This window comes from Lipophrys pholis (genome assembly GCF_963383615.2).
Source record: "Lipophrys pholis genome assembly, chromosome: 16".
Lineage (NCBI taxonomy): Eukaryota > Metazoa > Chordata > Actinopteri > Blenniiformes > Blenniidae > Lipophrys > Lipophrys pholis.
Window position 1 is genome coordinate 13,568,309 of NC_137634.1, and position 16,140 is coordinate 13,584,448.

The 16,140-nt window shown below is 42.5% G+C and overlaps 4 protein-coding genes across 8 annotated transcripts in view; 1 reads left to right on the forward strand and 3 right to left on the reverse strand.

The window, feature by feature from the left end:
• Positions 1-1,131, reverse strand: part of LOC308121727 (ryanodine receptor 1-like) — a gene marked incomplete at its 5' end in the record, with an annotated part of 44,035 nt that extends 42,904 nt beyond the window's left edge. The window contains one exon of the mRNA XM_080483155.1: positions 1,084-1,131. Within this exon, the coding sequence (XP_080339281.1) occupies positions 1,084-1,131 (48 nt within the window). The remainder of the gene's footprint in view (positions 1-1,083) is intronic.
• Positions 1,132-2,295: 1,164 nt separating this feature from the next.
• Positions 2,296-10,168, forward strand: nfrkb (nuclear factor related to kappaB binding protein). The gene is made up of 26 exons (XM_080483079.1): positions 2,296-2,391; positions 2,669-2,814; positions 2,901-3,102; positions 3,197-3,324; positions 3,415-3,586; positions 3,771-3,875; positions 3,951-4,024; positions 4,112-4,193; positions 4,286-4,481; positions 4,576-4,687; positions 4,778-4,904; positions 4,986-5,063; positions 5,156-5,232; positions 5,317-5,363; positions 5,515-5,575; positions 5,669-5,843; positions 5,944-6,050; positions 6,172-6,295; positions 6,491-6,570; positions 6,698-6,891; positions 6,989-7,259; positions 7,356-7,535; positions 8,217-8,948; positions 9,254-9,360; positions 9,491-9,626; positions 9,719-10,168. The coding sequence occupies exons 2-26, from the start codon at positions 2,689-2,691 to the stop codon at positions 9,857-9,859; spliced, it is 3,834 nt and encodes a 1,277-aa protein (XP_080339205.1). The 5' UTR covers positions 2,296-2,391; positions 2,669-2,688; the 3' UTR covers positions 9,860-10,168.
• Positions 10,055-13,993, reverse strand: tmem45b (transmembrane protein 45B). Of its 5 annotated transcripts, XM_080483082.1 has the most exons (7): positions 13,659-13,803; positions 13,221-13,256; positions 12,653-12,857; positions 12,365-12,571; positions 11,964-12,148; positions 11,379-11,521; positions 10,061-10,396 (listed from the first exon to the last, which is right to left on the reverse strand). In XM_080483082.1, the coding sequence occupies exons 3-7, from the start codon at positions 12,840-12,842 to the stop codon at positions 10,285-10,287; spliced, it is 837 nt and encodes a 278-aa protein (XP_080339208.1). In that variant the 5' UTR covers positions 12,843-12,857; positions 13,221-13,256; positions 13,659-13,803; the 3' UTR covers positions 10,061-10,284. The 5 variants fall into 5 exon arrangements, with proteins under 5 accessions (XP_080339209.1, XP_080339208.1, XP_080339207.1 ...); XM_080483083.1 differs by lacking the exon at positions 13,221-13,256 and having other exon boundaries at positions 10,055-10,396; positions 12,653-12,873; positions 13,659-13,811; XM_080483081.1 differs by lacking the exon at positions 13,221-13,256 and having other exon boundaries at positions 13,659-13,993.
• Positions 13,994-14,018: 25 nt separating this feature from the next.
• Positions 14,019-16,140, reverse strand: gng8 (guanine nucleotide binding protein (G protein), gamma 8). The gene is made up of 3 exons (XM_080483891.1): positions 15,885-16,140; positions 15,011-15,128; positions 14,019-14,495 (listed from the first exon to the last, which is right to left on the reverse strand). Exons 2-3 carry the CDS (start codon positions 15,092-15,094, stop codon positions 14,367-14,369), a joined length of 213 nt encoding a protein of 70 aa, XP_080340017.1. The 5' UTR covers positions 15,095-15,128; positions 15,885-16,140; the 3' UTR covers positions 14,019-14,366.

Genomic DNA, 16,140 nt, shown 5'->3' on the forward strand with positions numbered 1-16,140 from the left:
GCTTCAGTTACCAGGGTTCAGAAACTCAAGTGGCACTATGTCGGAGATGAGCAAAATATCAACACTGACGTTCCAAATAAAGAGCGTTACTTTACAGTAGTCATCTTGCAAGGCCACAATGCCCTTCTGCAGGCCATGGCAGAGAGATCTAAGGCGGAAACCTGAAACCCAGCTGTGTTTATTGCAGCAAAAATAAAATGATTCAGACGATCGTATAGCATGTTCCGTCTAAAGTAAAGTAAAACACCGCAGTGTGTCGAAAACGGCCCTTCTTCAGCAAAAAGTTATTATGATCATCAAACCAAAGAGCCCGGCTCTAAAAATATTCACTGCAAAAACAAATGCCCAAACAAATATGATGATATGACGTTGACAGGAGGGAGGAGGGGGTCTCCTAAGGTTTCTGCTTGAACTTACAACTACGTCATCCATGATCAATCGTCATCAAAATACAATGAAATTAAAAGTCTCGATGGATATGAGTGAGTCAAAGAGGCCACAGCAGATACATGTTCCCTCTGTTGGGATTTACAAATACTGAATAAAGTTGCCTCATCTTGACCCAAATCCCAAGAATCTCCTTGACGTTAAGTTAGTGTGATTTTCTGCCCCAACCAAGTGTGCCACGCTTTCAGTGAAATGGAACCTGAAAGTAAACAAACTGTAAAATACACATTTGAGTTGCATTCCTCCAAGTAAACGATGTCCATCACAGTAAACGTGGCGCTCCCTGTATCAAACTTTTATATAGCTAAGTAACCACTCCCAATGGTTTTAGAGAATCTGGTACATGTCAGTGTGTAAAGCGTCACCTGGCACTGGGGGGGTTTCTTGTCTGTGACAACAGTAATCTATCAAGTACCCATTGAGATATAAATAGATAACAATGCAGACAAAACCAGCCACCTGTCCATGTCAATCTGCACTCAGTTAAAAAAGTCACCAAACCCGTTCAATATTTGTCTTTTGTGATTTATGAAGAGATCATTTCACAGTCGAGACACGTTATCATTCATGTCGTCGTGTTGGCCGAGTAAACTTGCAACAAGTACAATTTGAGAAGAGGTAAACAGCATCACTTACTGTCCGCAGGAACTGGATCTCTTCCTCTCCGTCTGCACCCTCTGCCATCCTCCCGAGGCATTAAAATCAAAACCTTGACAGAAACGGGAAAGTCTTTGCTTTGACGGCTGGGTGACGTCTGATGCCTGTATGCCCACCACGCAGGGTGGGACGGTGCTGGTGAAGACTTCTGAAGGGCAGCGTGTGTCCCCCTGCCTCTGCCAGGCTGAGTTATGAGGCAGGGGGATTGACTGTTCATTACAGCTGCTCATTACAGCATCATAAAGAGGTGGAGCAAGATGACAGAAATGAGGCAGCATGTCAACTCTTCACATGGTGTCTGGGACAATGATTTGTGAAGCAAGATCATATTGAATGAACTAAACCTGAATGTTGCTGTCACTGTGCTAAGTTTTCAGCCGGTATTGTGTGGCAATATATGTCAAAATCCTTTAAAGGTAGTCACATTTAAATGAATTAACGAGTTAAAGTAAAGATAATCCACACTTTGCATTGATACTTATTCAAATATATTTTGTACAGACAAGACTAACTTAGTCTTGTCTGTAATAATAATAATGTTCACAAGTAGATTTAGCTAAATTACTCTGCCTGCTGTTGTTTAAAGTTCAACAAATGCATTTTATGACAGAAATTTAGTGAAAAAACACAACTAACTAACACAACTAACTTTGTACAGACAAGACTAACTAGTTAGTCTTCACCTTCTTCACCAAATTACTGCATAGAAACTGCATAGAAAGAAAATATTAGTGTGAGATTAATCTGCCCGCTTGTTAGTCTTGTCTGTACAAAGTTAGTTGTGTTAGTGAGTTGTTTTTTTCCACTCAATTTCAGTCATAAAATGTATTGAAAAACGCAGGCAGAATAAGTTAGCTAAATCTACCTGTGAACATTATTATTTCCAGAAGTAAACTTACTGTTTTCTTGAATCCTTGATTTAATTCGGTGGATTTTGCTGGAAAATTTTAGAAAGGACATAGCTTTAAAAACATGAGGTCAAATAGGGAAAACAGTCTCAATATGTCAGTTAAGATATCTCAATTTAGCAATGGCAAAATGTGCTAAAAGGGCAAACAATTTCAATAAAAATAAAAATCATAATCATACTTGAGCTAATATGCAACTACTTTCAACGTGGTTAAACTAAGGATGTTTTTCATGAAATGCTAATTAAATGAGACGATGTCACGAACGTCCGCTGGAGGCAGCACAATTTCCGGTTTTCAAGATATTATCACACGAAGAAGAACACTGTGCGTCACTAAAATAATCCCCTCATACCTTCAAAACAAGAAGTGGTGTGAGGTAAGACTAGTTAACAGTCATCGGGTTTAACCAGACGTGCATTGTTTGCCCGGCTGGTTATTAATTGTTCACCAAAATACTGCATAAAAACGTGATATTAGTGTGATATTAATCTGCCCGCTACGTTAGCCACACAGCTAGCAGTGGCGTTAGCTTAGCTCTGTAATGGTTTGACTTTGGTTCTTAAACTTCAAAACAAACATGCTGCCTTGAGTTTACTGATTTTAGGAACTTTTAGGACTTTATAGTCACGTTCGTCTTCGCTGTGTAATTAAAGTCCTTGCACTGGCGACCAACATGGATGACCTGGCACACATGCTGACAGACCCTCTTGAACCAAAAGAAGAAAATAGCGGACAAATCACAGAGGAATGCATGCTGGGGAATTGTAGCGTAAGTCTGCCAGAAGACCTGCTTGAAGACGTGAGTAATTTGACCGCCTATACGCATCAGTCTGAAGTGTGGCACTCTGCAGATCATACATGTATGTTTGCTTGTGTTTGGAACAGCCTGAAGTCTTCTTCTCTGTGATGAGTGAAAGTACCTGGAGTGAAGTGCTGTCAGATTCCCAAAAGCAGCATCTTCGTCAGTTCCTGCCTAAGTTTCCTGAAAACAACACTGGGGAGCAGGACAGCACCCTCAATGACCTATTCAACAACAGGAATTTTAACTTTGGAAACCCCCTTCATCTTGCTCAGAAACTCTTCAGAGGTGCTCCACTGTTACCCACAATCACATAAGTGTATTCCACACGAATACATTTCTGAAGCTTTTTCTGATCACTAATTTCGTTAAATGAATGCAGATGGCTACTTCCATCCTGAGGTGGTCAAATACAGACAACTGTGTGCAAAGTCCCAGAGGAAACGACAGTTACACTCCCTTCAGCAATACTACCACCGACTGTTGAAGCAAATCCTCGTCTCCAGAAAGGTTTTTTCCTTCTTTTTCTTCCTTCCTTGAATTAGATCTACAATCCACACTGCCTTTTCCAATCAGCCTGAATGCGGGTTCTTGTTGTAGGAGCTTCTGGACTTTGCGGTGCACAATGGTTTGGACTTTCCGCCAAAAAGACGGCTGCCGAACAAGACTCAAGCCGAGATGCGTGAGCCAAGGGTGAGAAGGAGGCTGAGCCGCATATTGAAAGAGGTCAAAAGTGAGTGTGGAGACAGCAACGCCTCCTCTGATGATGACGGTTAGTAGTTTCTTTAATTACTATCATGGCTGATCATGATCATTTGTAGTCATATTCATATGGATATAATATGTTCATTCTGTGTTGGACTGTAGAAGTAACCATCTGACAAAAATGAAACAATAACTGTAAAATATTGGAATGTATGAAGTCAATTATGCTTTCATGTACTTTATACTTGTAGACCTATCGTTATGGACGCCAGCGCCTCAGTCCCCCTCCTCTCCAACACCCACGGTCTCGCTCAGAGTTCTTCCCAGCCTCTTCACTCAAGACATGAAAACCACTGGTCAGTGATTTTGGAAAAGCTCCGTTTCTCTGATGCCGGAGGCCAGAAAATTGAATTTGTCTTCTTCCTTGGCAGAAAAAATAGAACTGGGGGAGCAGGACTTAAGAGTCATGTTGCAAAATCATCGGGAGAAACGGAAGCGACAACCAGTAGGTTATGATGTGGGGAGGAGGGAAAAAAAAATACACTTGATCTAAACTATTTGTTTGATAATTATTCTTAATTGCTTCCTTCAGGACCATCCAGACCTGATCACCTCTGATATCCACCTGGGAGACATACTTTCTAGAGCAAATATTAGTCGTAAGGGGACTATGCGTAAGTCAAAATATTAAAAATGGTCACTTTATTTTTCATTTTTTATCAATTTCTGGTTTCAACTCGGTCACTTATTTCTTTTAATCTTCCAGCCCTCTTTGAACTTTCCCTGCCGAAGAAAAAGATAAAGGAGGAGAGAAGAAAAAAGAAACTGAAGACAATAAAAGTGGAGTCGGAAGATCCGTGTGAGGCTCTTGCACCTTCGGATGCTTCGTCGGCTCCACCGGTGAACATCATTAACTCCCTGCCAGACACACCGTCGACTCCGCTTGCGAACATTAAGGAGGAGTATGTTTTGAGACGTTGTGTTCACAATAGGATCTTTATATATCAAAGAACCCCCTGTTGTGTGAGAATATGTTCTAAATACATTTTATTCCAGAGTTGTGGAGGAGTGTCAGAGCAGCCCGGTTACAGTCGAGGAAATCGCCATCAGTTTCTTCAGCTTGTTGGAAACTATCTTACGGACCGAATGTCTTGCCAGTACCTCAATGGTAAGCTCTAATACTCCTCTCGCTAACATTCTAAAGATTAGTCTTGCTTCTGACCGCACATTATGAGATATAAATATTTCACTCCTTCAGTTGGAGGACAAAGTTCAGATGTGGCAGTCCTCTCCAGCCAGTACCCTCAATGCCTGGTTCTCTTCAGCCTCCTGTTGGTCTGAATTGGTACTTCAAGCACTGCAGTTTCTCGCAGGAGAGACTAAAGGTAACCAGCAGTCACTGCGTCAAGTAAAATCTTTTCTACACTGTGGGATTAATGTAAATGTCCATTATTTCTATTGATTAGACGGCAGGATGGCTCTACCCAGTGGCTTTTCTCCATTTGTGGAATTTGTTGATGAATCGCAGCAGTGGAGGTGGATTGGTAAGAGAGTCCATCTCTGGGGAAAAAAAAAAAAAAAACCTGCCAGCAGATAACAAGATGTTCAGGATTAATGTGTCAATGATTTCTCTCAGGTCCCACACACGATACAGAGAAAGATCTCAGTGCGCTTTGTCAGCTGTGGCTGGACTCCAAAGACTTTGTCGTGAAGGTAGATACGGCAATTTTATAATTGGTACAGTTTTAAAGGTTGTCTTTATGTTTCTAATAAATCTTTTATTTTTTTCATACTCAGACAGAAAATGAAGAATTGATAGAGATGACTTCTCCCACACCAAGACTGTAAGTATCAGTGTAGTATGAGGTATGAGGTTAATTGAGTATTTCCTTTCGTGAATGATTGTTTTTTAGCTAGAGTATTAATAAATAAAGGTTTTGGGGGGGTTTTCAAATTAAGTTTCTGTTGCAGAAGTAACTGTTTCTTTTAATGCAGATCAACTGATTATGTGGTGCGTCCCAGCACTGGAGATGAGAGACAAGTGTTTCAAGTACAGGTCTGTTAAAAACAAAGTTGTTGTTTTTCTTTTTACATCTTTTTGCCAGACACAGAATTCTCTAAGCTTACATCTTTTCTGTTTCTTTACTAGGAGCAGCAGCGATACAACCAACCGCACAAGGCTTTCACTTTTAGAATGCACGGCTTTGAATCTGTGGTTGGACCCGTCAAAGGCGTGTTTGACAAGGAAATGTCCCTCAACAAAGCCAGGGAGCACACGCTGCTCCGCTCGGACCGGCCCCCATATGTCACCATCCTCTCCCTGGGTTAGAACTCCTGTTTTGATCCACTGTCAGTGATTGCAAGGGGGGAAAGAAACCTTACAATTCCTACGTCTCTCCTCTTACTTTTTTTTTTTTTTTGTAGTGCGGGACGCGGCAGCCAGGTTACCGAATGGAGAAGGAACGAGGGCAGAGATCTGCGAGTTACTGAAAGACTCGCAGTTTCTTGCTCCAGACGTCACAAGTGCACAGGTATGAGTAGCTCCTGGCTTAACTAACCTCTCCGCATTTGAGTTACCTCAAAGTATTTAGCCCGGGGTGGCATTTCCAGTGACTCAGGTGCTGTGTTGTCTCTCTCTCTCTCTCATTCTAGGTTAATACTGTTGTCAGTGGCGCTCTGGATAGACTTCACTATGAGAAAGACCCCTGTGTGAAGTACGACATCGGCCGTAAACTGTGGATTTACCTTCACCGCCTTCGCAGTCAGGAGGAATTTGGTAAGCGGCAACTATGTACCTGATTACACACCACGCTGTTTTTTGAAGCTGCAACATGTTTAGAAATTTTAAAAAAAATTCTTTCCTTTTAATTCTGAGACGAGACGTCCAATAAAGAGTGATTTTTATTTTAGATTTTTTTTCTATTCACCACTGAGCAGGGAAATATTTGTCTTTTCTCTTTGTTGAATCCAGAGCGGATCCACCAGGCCCAAGCTGCAGCTGCAAAAGCAAGAAAAGCTCTGCAGCAGAAACCAAAACCGGCGTCTAAGCCTGTGAGTGCATTGCCTTTTACGACATAGTAAAATCATGCATTTACCACTCAGATTTTAAAGCAGTTGTATCACCAAAAAAAAAAAAAAGAAACCTGCCTATGCAAATCTATTCATTTTTATTTTTTAGAAGACTGGAAGTAAAGATGGAGGCAAAACCCCCGGATGTTTGGAGGCAGGACAGGATATCGGCTCTAATCCCATGTCGCCAACCCCTTCGACACCCACCTCGAACACACCTGGAACGCCTAAGTCACCTTTACCCTGCACAGCCGCAACACCAACAAAGCCCGTTATCTCGGACGCCATCAAAACTAGCCCAGGGTCAGTGTCACACATGTTTGTTTGCCTTTAATTTGTTATGTTCAATATGTAGTCCGGTTTGAAAATGACTCTTCTCCTGTCCTCTGTACATTCCCAGCGTTCTTCTTGTGTCTCCTCCCGCCTTGCCCCAGTTGGGAACCCTCCTGCCCACCAGTCAGGCTTGCCCGGCCGTTTCACAGTCGGTCACATCCCAACACGCGGCTCGGATAGTCAGTCACCTGGCGACGGGCTCCCTTCCTCAGGTTCGCGTTGTTTCCGCACAGCCTGGCCTGGGGTCTTCTGCAGGGGGTCAACAGGCCACGCTGGTGCATCAGACCCCGCACCAGATCAGGATGCCAGTGTCGGTGGCCACCAAGGGCATTTCACAGGTAACGGCGACAACAAAAGACCCAACGTCCGTTTTTAAAAAAAAAAATTTAAATGCAGCAACGTCACCATTCGTTTCTGTTTGCGGATTTGAACAGGCCGTGGTTTCTGTGCCTCTGAGAAGTCAGTCAGCGAGTAGTCCTGTGCAGGTTCCCTCCACTTTGTCAATGTCAGCTGTCACTGTGGCCAAACCTCAGACGGGATCCCCTGGTAGCCCGGCCAACAATCCTGCTTCCCCGGCGGTGCTGCAAGGAGTCGCCAGCTCAAACATCAAACAGGTGAAGAAGTCGGAGGGCAACCTTGGGATATTTGGCAGCCTTAAGATATAAGAATGTGTCTATAATGCTTTTAATGTATATTGTGTGTGGATGCTGTGTCCAAAAATGAAGACATAAATCAGGAATTGTGTGAGCAGAGGCAAATTAAACCGGGAGGAAACATTAAAGATCGATTTGATAAATAAAGAGAGAGCAAGAGGCACAAACAGTTTATAAGACAGATGTAGAGTTGGTTGTCGAAAGTCAAACTGAATCTGTTCAACAGCACCTCTGTTTATATATAACTTAGTATTTAAACTGTAGAAATGAGGTTTCATAGATCCTTTAGTAAGATGTTATCAAAATGTGTTCGCTCAGCTGAATATTACGTTATTTGTGCATTTAGTTTGTTTTGTGCTTCATCAACTGTACATGAGGTGTTAAGATCAAAGTCAAGCTTTCGTAAATTTAATCCAACGTAAATAAATCAATTACAAGTCCAAATGTGAATAGGCTTCAGTATTTATTGAGAAATTTTTTAATATTTAAGTAATTGCTACTGTATAATATCTGTACTTAACAGATGTAATAAAACAATTGTATTGTACTGTAATGTTTGAAATGTGAATTGTAGTACCTATTTTCAACACTGGGTGTCATCATGATTCATCAGTTGGTTTCTCACATGTGCTTTCTTCACAGGTTTCTATCACTGGACAGCTGGGAATGAAGACCTCAGGAGGAGCAGGAATTCCAATAACGGCAACAAACCTGCGTATCCAGGGTAAAGATGTCCTCCGCCTCCCCCCGTCCTCCATCACCACAGACGCCAAAGGCCAGACCGTGCTGCGGATCACCCCAGACATGATGGCCACTCTCGCCAAATCACCGGTGGCAACAGTGAAGCTCACCTCAGACTTTTTGGGCTCTGCCACCACGGGCAGCAAGAGCATTTCCGCCACCCTCCACGTGACGCCGCCCCACCCCTCACCTTCCTCCGTCTCCAGCGCCACATCCTGCACGGGGGACACGCAGACCACTAAGGCGGGCCAAGTCACCTCCACTCTTCTGAAGGCTGCCGGAGACACGGCGATACGTCTGATGCCCACACTGGCCGTAACTGTGGCGGACCAAAAATCGAGGACCTTCACCACCGTGTCCTCCCCCGACAAAAGCACCGCCACCATCCGGATAATGCCAGGCCTCGGCGTTATTCCACAGAAACCGGGCCAGACCATCACAATGACGACCACCACTGGCGGTAAACCCCTCACGGCTTCTACGTGTGCTAACGTAGTGACCATGGCTGCCAGTGTCGTCGGGGGCGCTAAAGGGATCACCGTGGCTCCCGGAGCATCAGGCTCTCCTCTCACTCTGGGAACGGCCACGGCGACGGTGCGACAGGTTCCTGCGACAGTCGTCACTACGCCAACCGTAAGAAACACATTCAGTTGCTGCCCTGCGTTTTCATTTGCATCGCGTCCTATTTTTTAGTGTTGACGCTAATGCGTTGGCTCAGGCAAGTTTCTGGATTTACATAAATCCGTTTGAAATTATCACTGAGAAAACTGATTCCTGATTTAATATGATTATAGCCTGGTAGGCGAGGTGGCATCCATCCCATACAGTTATTTTCTTATTGAGTTTTATTGTTTGTATTCATTCATGCCACACTGTTTATTAATGCTGAACCATATCTTCTGAAAGTCGGCTGACCTCTGCTTTTGATAACATCTCAGGGAAAGTTGCCTGCACGGATCACTGTGCCTCTGTCTGTTCTCAACCAACCCCTGAAAAGCAAGAGTGTTATGACCACGCCAATCGTTAAAGGAAGTCTCAACACAAAGTAAGTCCATTGAATGTAAAGAGGAGCTGATTTTGTCACTTAGTAGCCGTGAGATATTGTGATGTCAAGCTCTCCTTGGCCCTCTGCAGACTGATGATTTTTTTTGTCCGTTCACTTGCTTTCTGAGCAGCATCAGCAGCTTGGGCAGGAACATCATCCTGACCACGATGCCCGCCGGCACCAAGCTGATCGCAGGGAACAAACCGGTCAGTTTCGTCACGGCACAACAGTTCCAGCAGCTTCAGCAGCAAGGACAGGCCACACAGGTGAACACACTGCCCATTTTACCCGTTTTGTTGAGAAATTAACCCGACAAGCTTGTTTTTGATCCACAAGCTGCGTTTCTCTCGTCCTTCAGGTTCGGATTCAAACAGTCCAAGCGCAGCAGCTCCAGCAGCACATAGCAACAAGCTCCCAGAAATCCGTTTCAACGGTCGTCGTCACGACAGCGCCTTCACCGAAATGTCCACCTGATCCTCCCCCGGCTCCTCAGCAGTGATGACCTCGCGTTCAGACTTTAATCCTCAAGCTTTTGAGGCGTTTCAGGGCTTCGCACATTGAAACCCGAGAACCTTCAATAGATTGCAGTTAAATGAAAAATAAACACTTTTTTTTTGTTAAGTTTTCACATGTTTGCCAATATGCTGTGACTAAAGCAGGATTTCATTGCTGTAAAGGTTTTGACGTCTTAATATATGTCCTCTCCCGTCAGTCTCCTATTTTATTTCAAAGCAACGCACACTTAAACTTTGTTAGCATATGTACATTTATTTTACAACAATCCAGTAAAGCACATCATTGAAATTGGTATAATAGTTGGTTTCTTTTGTGAATAAACACAAACACACTCTGCTCAACAGTTGTGCACACACACTTTCCATACGACACAGAAAAGTCACTTTCAGCCGGATTATAACGACGCCTTCATTCTTCATCGGACTCTTCGAGCAAAGCTTTCTGTGAGGTTGAATTGGAGGATGTTTTTCTCATACCGATCTCAATGTCCCGTCCCTTTGCTGAGAATCGGGTCACAATGCTAAAAGAAGGAAAAGCAAGAAAAACATTATGGAAATAGTTTTGCTACACTAATGACCCCCCCAGTGCTGCTACTTCTATTAGTGACTCAACACATTATGTGGCGCTGTTGTGTACTACAAGACTAAATGGGCTCGGATAAGTAGGTGATACAGTTGAGTAGATAAGCAGCGCGTTGATTGAATTTACTTTATTACTTTAAAAAGAAAAACAACATCCTTGCTTGTTTCCATTAATTCACTAGAATGCCCTAGCACACACAACATTGTGTGCAGGTTTCTATCAAGTACAAAAGTCTGCATAAACTACTGATCCAGGAGTAAATATAATCACTAGTGAATGAGCCTGAATACTCAAGTATTTTTAAAAGCTCATAATCTGAAGCGCTAATGATCATGACTAAAAAGCCTCTGTAAGGAGACTGTTGAATGTAAACAAACACGTTGACTGCACACATCACCTTCTCATGTGTTCTGAAAATGGATCCTTTGTGTTAGGTTAAAGGTTAATATGCTATCATCATATATCATTTTTATTGATAAAAAAATTTGAATTCTTCCTCCATTTATTTGTAATAAATGAGGAGCAGCTGCCGTACCTCGCCCTCTGACTGTGCCTTACATTGTCACAGCAAACAGTTTCTGTATTGTCACAAGGCAAGCGTGCTCATCATGTTGCTGCACTCTGACGGTGACACAACAGGGCATTGTTCAATCACCCTGGAAACCTTTTAGAGTGAAGGACAGACGCTCTTTTTTTAATAAGCACTCTTGCAAACCTGCAAAGGAGGTTAATGCACAATATATTCTAATAACCTATCATTTCTCCTGTCCCAAGTGCTCCAGAACGTATTTCATGTCGCATGCGGAAGTAGAGAACATCCCTTGTTTGTTTTGAGTATTTCCCTGTCTACGTGAGCCCGCAGCAACCGCAATTCAGCGACTGGTCGTCAGACTGATGTGGATAGATGATGTGATACTTACATCCAGATGAGACAAGAGGTGCTTGTGACTAAAAGCAGGGCTGTAGCTAAATGCCAGCAGAAGCACATTGTGACAAACATGACGTTGTCGTGGAGAGTCAAATCCCAGTGTGGTCCGCTTAAGGGGAATAGAACAAACCCGATCTGAAAAGACACACACAGTTGGATGCGTTTCATACATTTCCTGAACAACAATTAGAGGAACGACTGAAAATTTGCAGCCCAAATAGATCATGTACACGCCATAAAATCTACTTTAACTTAAAGGAAAATACATATGTTGTTATTGTTTGGTAAGAATTAGTGTGAAAGAGCATCTCAAAAGTATTGAATATAAATAAAAAGCAACTTCTTTTGTCAGTATCAAGCATTTTGAAAATGTGTAATTGTGGTCATTTTGACATGAGATACGATAGTATTAATCTAAAATCTTACATAAACAAGATGGTTGAAATGTTCCAATTCATGTGCAAAACATCTTAAATTCAATTGAGAAATGTTAAAGCAATGTTCTTTGTGCTCCCATCGTTTGCACATCAAATACAAACTTGTTTTCTTTTGGGGTGGGGGAGGGGGATCATCTCACCTGGTAAAACCATGAGCCCTGCAGGATGAACATACACGCCCTGAGCAGTTCCAGTAGGATGTTGTCTCGTAAGAACGCCTCCAGCATGGTGCCGGCTGACCCCACGAACACAGCCACGAGCAGCAGGGAGTGGATGTGGGCATCCAGAGGGGGCCGGCTGTGCACGTGGTAGTAGAACAGAAAGCCTGCGTGATAAAGAAAGTCAAAAAAAAAAAAAAAACAGCACACAGCCGAGATGCATATATTCGAGTTGAGTTTGGGAGGGTGAGACCCCACCTCAGTATTTTCAGAGCATAGTGTATAACTTTAATTCATCTCCATGACACTGGCAACAAATTCGGTTCTAAATATGCGTCTTTTAACAAGCTATTTCATAATTCTACCCTCCAAAATCCCCTCACCTTCAACAAAAAGAGCCATGGACAGAGCGAGGCGGTCCACTCCAATGGGAAGCCCTTTGAATCTCGTGCTGCAAACCAGCGCTATTCCAGAAATCCCGAAGAACAGGTACATTGTGCTGTGCTGCCAGTTCATCAGCTTGACCCACGAGTCGCCGTTAGAGAGGCGGGCATGTGGCCCGTCCACCACAAACTGCTCGACCATGATGCCTGTGAAAAGACGACGACGGAGACATGAGTCCGGGCGGGGACAGGCTTTAGGTGCTGATGGGAGCCCGAAGAAGAACTGACCTACAAATGAACCAAAGATTTGGAATCCTCCTTCCACATAATCCATCCTTTTAAAGAAAGGTGGCATCCTCCGTCTTCCTTTGGGCTGGCTTGTCCTCCAGTAGTGTTGGAGAACGCATTTCACTGTCAGCCAGAAGCCAAAGAGCAGGAAGAAAGAGCCCGGAATGGCATGTCCTCCAAAGTTGGCCATTGTTGGGCCTGAAAACTATGAAGGAAAAAAACTGTTTGAATGGAAACGTAGGGTTATTATTCTGAGAGTGAAAAGCCATTGGGATTAAAGTTCGGCCTCATGATATTGATTAGAAGTAATCTAATGTTAGAGGATTATTTCAAAGGGAATGTCATTATATAGACACATAACTAAGTTAAGAGTATAGTCTAATCTGTGCTTGCCTTTATATAAAACAGCTGAGACTAGGAAACAATAAATACCCGACAGTACGTCCTGCATTTTATCTGATCACAGCAAAGGACTATGTCCCTTAATCCAAAAGGCAGTCTCTCATTTGCCTTGCAAAGTTCAATTCAAATCTGACAGTTTGGTTAAACAATGTCTTGTAAAGCTCACCAGTGCTCTCGGGGAGATTATGCCACTCACCTAATCCTGTATAAAATAAGAAAAAAAACCTAAATATTTACCATTTTTGTGGTGATCAGTAATAAAACTGTTCTAAATGTGTGGATTGTCTCTCCTGTCTGTCGCAGAGGACAAGGTCCGGGTGTGTTTGAGATGCACCTGTACAGTCAGACAAGTTTTTCTTGACTGGCCCTGTTTCTAGTTAGTGAGAGCAAACATTTGTTCTTTCACATTTCATGTGTCATCCAACACATCCAAAGTGTTTGCAAATAGCTAAAAAAACGCAGTTAAATAGGGCCTACTAGTAACATTTCAAGAGTAGACTGTTGAACCATGTAAAGCAGACTCTCTCTCAGTAGAAAAAAACAAAAATAAAAGGTGAATAAAGAATTAATTTCCACAGGTTGTCGCTGACAAAAAAGCACATACCTTATTTTTCTGTAGTAATCCCCTCAAAAAGAGTATTTGTGAATCTTGGCACCTGTCGAAGTGAGAGTCCTGTGATGTGTGTAAACTGAGCACACACACCTGCTGTCAGCACCTCTGACACACTCACTCACACACACACTCACACACACACACACACACACACACCTGTTGCCTGCTCTCCTAACCTGCACAGCATATCTCCAAGCCCCGCCCAGCATTTGCATTCGTTTCTGTGGTCAAGTCACGTCCTCTTTGGGAACAAGTGGAAAACACCACCTCATTGAATGGCCTTGCCCGGCTTCATTTTCAAGTGTTCATATTAACTTCTCAAAAGCTGTTTCTTTTTCTTCTTCTTTATTTAAATGCCATACAATTGATTGATTCAAGGCAATCCCAAAACTTCCAACACAAAGAACCTTGAGACGAACTTAAATGGTAGTTTGGTTAATATATAAACTGTGTGCACAAAGGAAAGAGGCGGTCCTCGCCGGCAGAAATGACCTTTGTACCAGTTTTTAATAAACTTTTATTACCATCATTATCATGATCAAAAAAGGTGATTTTCAGGTCAAGTTTATCATTAAAAAGAGTTTGAATTGAAATGGAACATCGGAAAGAAACACCACAAAACTGTGTTATCAAAACTTTTTTTCACATTTCACATCAAAATAGCACAACATGTAAACGTTTGTCATGTTCAGGCGGGGATTATAGTATTTCGCAGAATAATTTCTTCTCTCTGAAAGGGTTCTCTGATGAGGGGACCGGGGTCACCAGGGGGTCCTCTTTGGCTTGGGATTCACAGTAGGACATCAGATCCGCCGCTGCTTTAGATACCTGCACAAACACATTCATGTCAGCAAACACGAATTTACAATATACTGTAGTTATTAAGGATAAAAAAAAAAACCCAACAACCTCACAGTCAATGTTTTGCCCAATTCAATTTATGACCCACTAAAATATAATGTGGCTTAATTAATTAAAAATGACTTTTCTTTTAATCAGAGAGGCCAGACCAAAACTCTACTCTACGCTCACAACAAGAATATACCCAGTGTCTGGGCCTGGGGGATTTTCTTATAAAGGCTAATAGGAAAATAAGATTAAATTTTTTTGGGGTCTATAAGGTTTTAAATCAATATGCATTTCTGTTTGACAGATGCAAGTCCGATACACATCATAGAGAAAGTGTATTTGTTAAGAAAGGAAGCATTTAAATTTGCAGCAGTGCAATGTCTGCAGTTTCTACCATATAAGATAAAAAAAAACAAAAAAACAATAAAACTAAATATCTATTTCCAAATGAGTCCAGCTAAACTCTTTAGTGTCTTTACATTGTGCCGACTCACCATCATCCTCTCTATGTTGACCTCGAGCTTCAGCTGCTCCACTGTCTTTCGAGCATCTGCGATCTTGGCCATGTTGTTCGACATCCTGCCCCCTTTTCCACGACAGTCATTCACTCTGCTGCAAGACAGCAGACATGACATAACATAACTGTGCACATCACAGATACAGAAATGAAGTCTCCGTGAAAAAGTTGGAAAATAAATAACAAAAAAAGAAAAACGTGCTGTTACAGTGCACACAAGCACAACACACACAGTGAGCGGCTAATTATGAGCCGTTGGTTAGAGACTGTTTCAATTTGCTTGTTAATTCAGCTCGCTGGGTCTCAGCTGCGAGTGGTGCGAGGAGGGTCTCCAAGGAGGAGGGCAGGGGAGCGGAGGCAGAGCAGCCCTCCCTAAGGGGGGCATCCGCCAGCTGAGAGTGTAAATACACCTAACATTAACATGTTGCTCCCGCAGAAAATGTCTGACATTAACTGCACATTTAAACTTACTGTTAACAGTTTTTTTTTCTTATATATATATATATATATATTTTTTTTTTTTTTTTTTTTTTTTTTTTTTTTTCTAACTTGGCTGCTATTATTTGGCTCACATGTGAAAAACTGAGCTGAAAGTGCATCAAATAAAGAAAAGAAGCAATAAAATATTTGCATGTCTTTAAGAATGAATACAAAAATAATATAGGAATGCTTTCTACATGAAGGTATCATTTACAGTTGTATCACAAAACACACACACACACACACACACACACACACACGCACACACACACACACACACACACACACACAGGTAGAGTAATCTGATATTTTTCCACCAATATTTACAAAAAGAACACTTTTCAAGTATTTATCAAGGATTTTCTACTCACCAATAATCCCAAATGCAGCCTCTTGAGCACACTTGCCTTCAGCAGGGTCCGCCACACTAACCTACAGTACCAAAGGAAATGAGATTAATGGCAAAGATGAGCAGGGCGGCTTCAGTGGGTCCCCTCCTTCAAATAATTAGCAGCCGTTCAGACTCCAGGATGGGCTCCGTGCAGCGGTTCAAGGCAACATGTGGCGTGACCTTCAGCTCCCGAGTCTCTCTCACTCGCTCACCTGAGCTCACGATCTGACACGCTC

Coding starts and splice junctions, on each gene's coding strand:
- nfrkb (XM_080483079.1), top strand. CDS start 2,689: ATGGATGACCTGGCACACATGCTGACAGACCCTCTTGAACCAAAAGAA. Junction 4,194..4,285: donor TAGTCGTAAGGGGACTATGC/GTAAGTCAAAAT, acceptor TTAATCTTCCAG/CCCTCTTTGAACTTTCCCTG. Junction 5,064..5,155: donor GCAGCAGTGGAGGTGGATTG/GTAAGAGAGTCC, acceptor GATTTCTCTCAG/GTCCCACACACGATACAGAG.
- tmem45b (XM_080483080.1), bottom strand. Junction 11,522..11,963: donor AGGGCTCATGGTTTTACCAG/GTGAGATGATCC, acceptor GTGTCTTTTCAG/ATCGGGTTTGTTCTATTCCC. Junction 10,397..11,378: donor ACCTCTTGTCTCATCTGGAT/GTAAGTATCACA, acceptor TCCTTCTTTTAG/CATTGTGACCCGATTCTCAG.
- gng8 (XM_080483891.1), bottom strand. CDS start 15,094: ATGTCGAACAACATGGCCAAGATCGCAGATGCTCGAAAGACAGTGGAG. Junction 14,496..15,010: donor TCAACATAGAGAGGATGATG/GTGAGTCGGCAC, acceptor GTGTTTGTGCAG/GTATCTAAAGCAGCGGCGGA.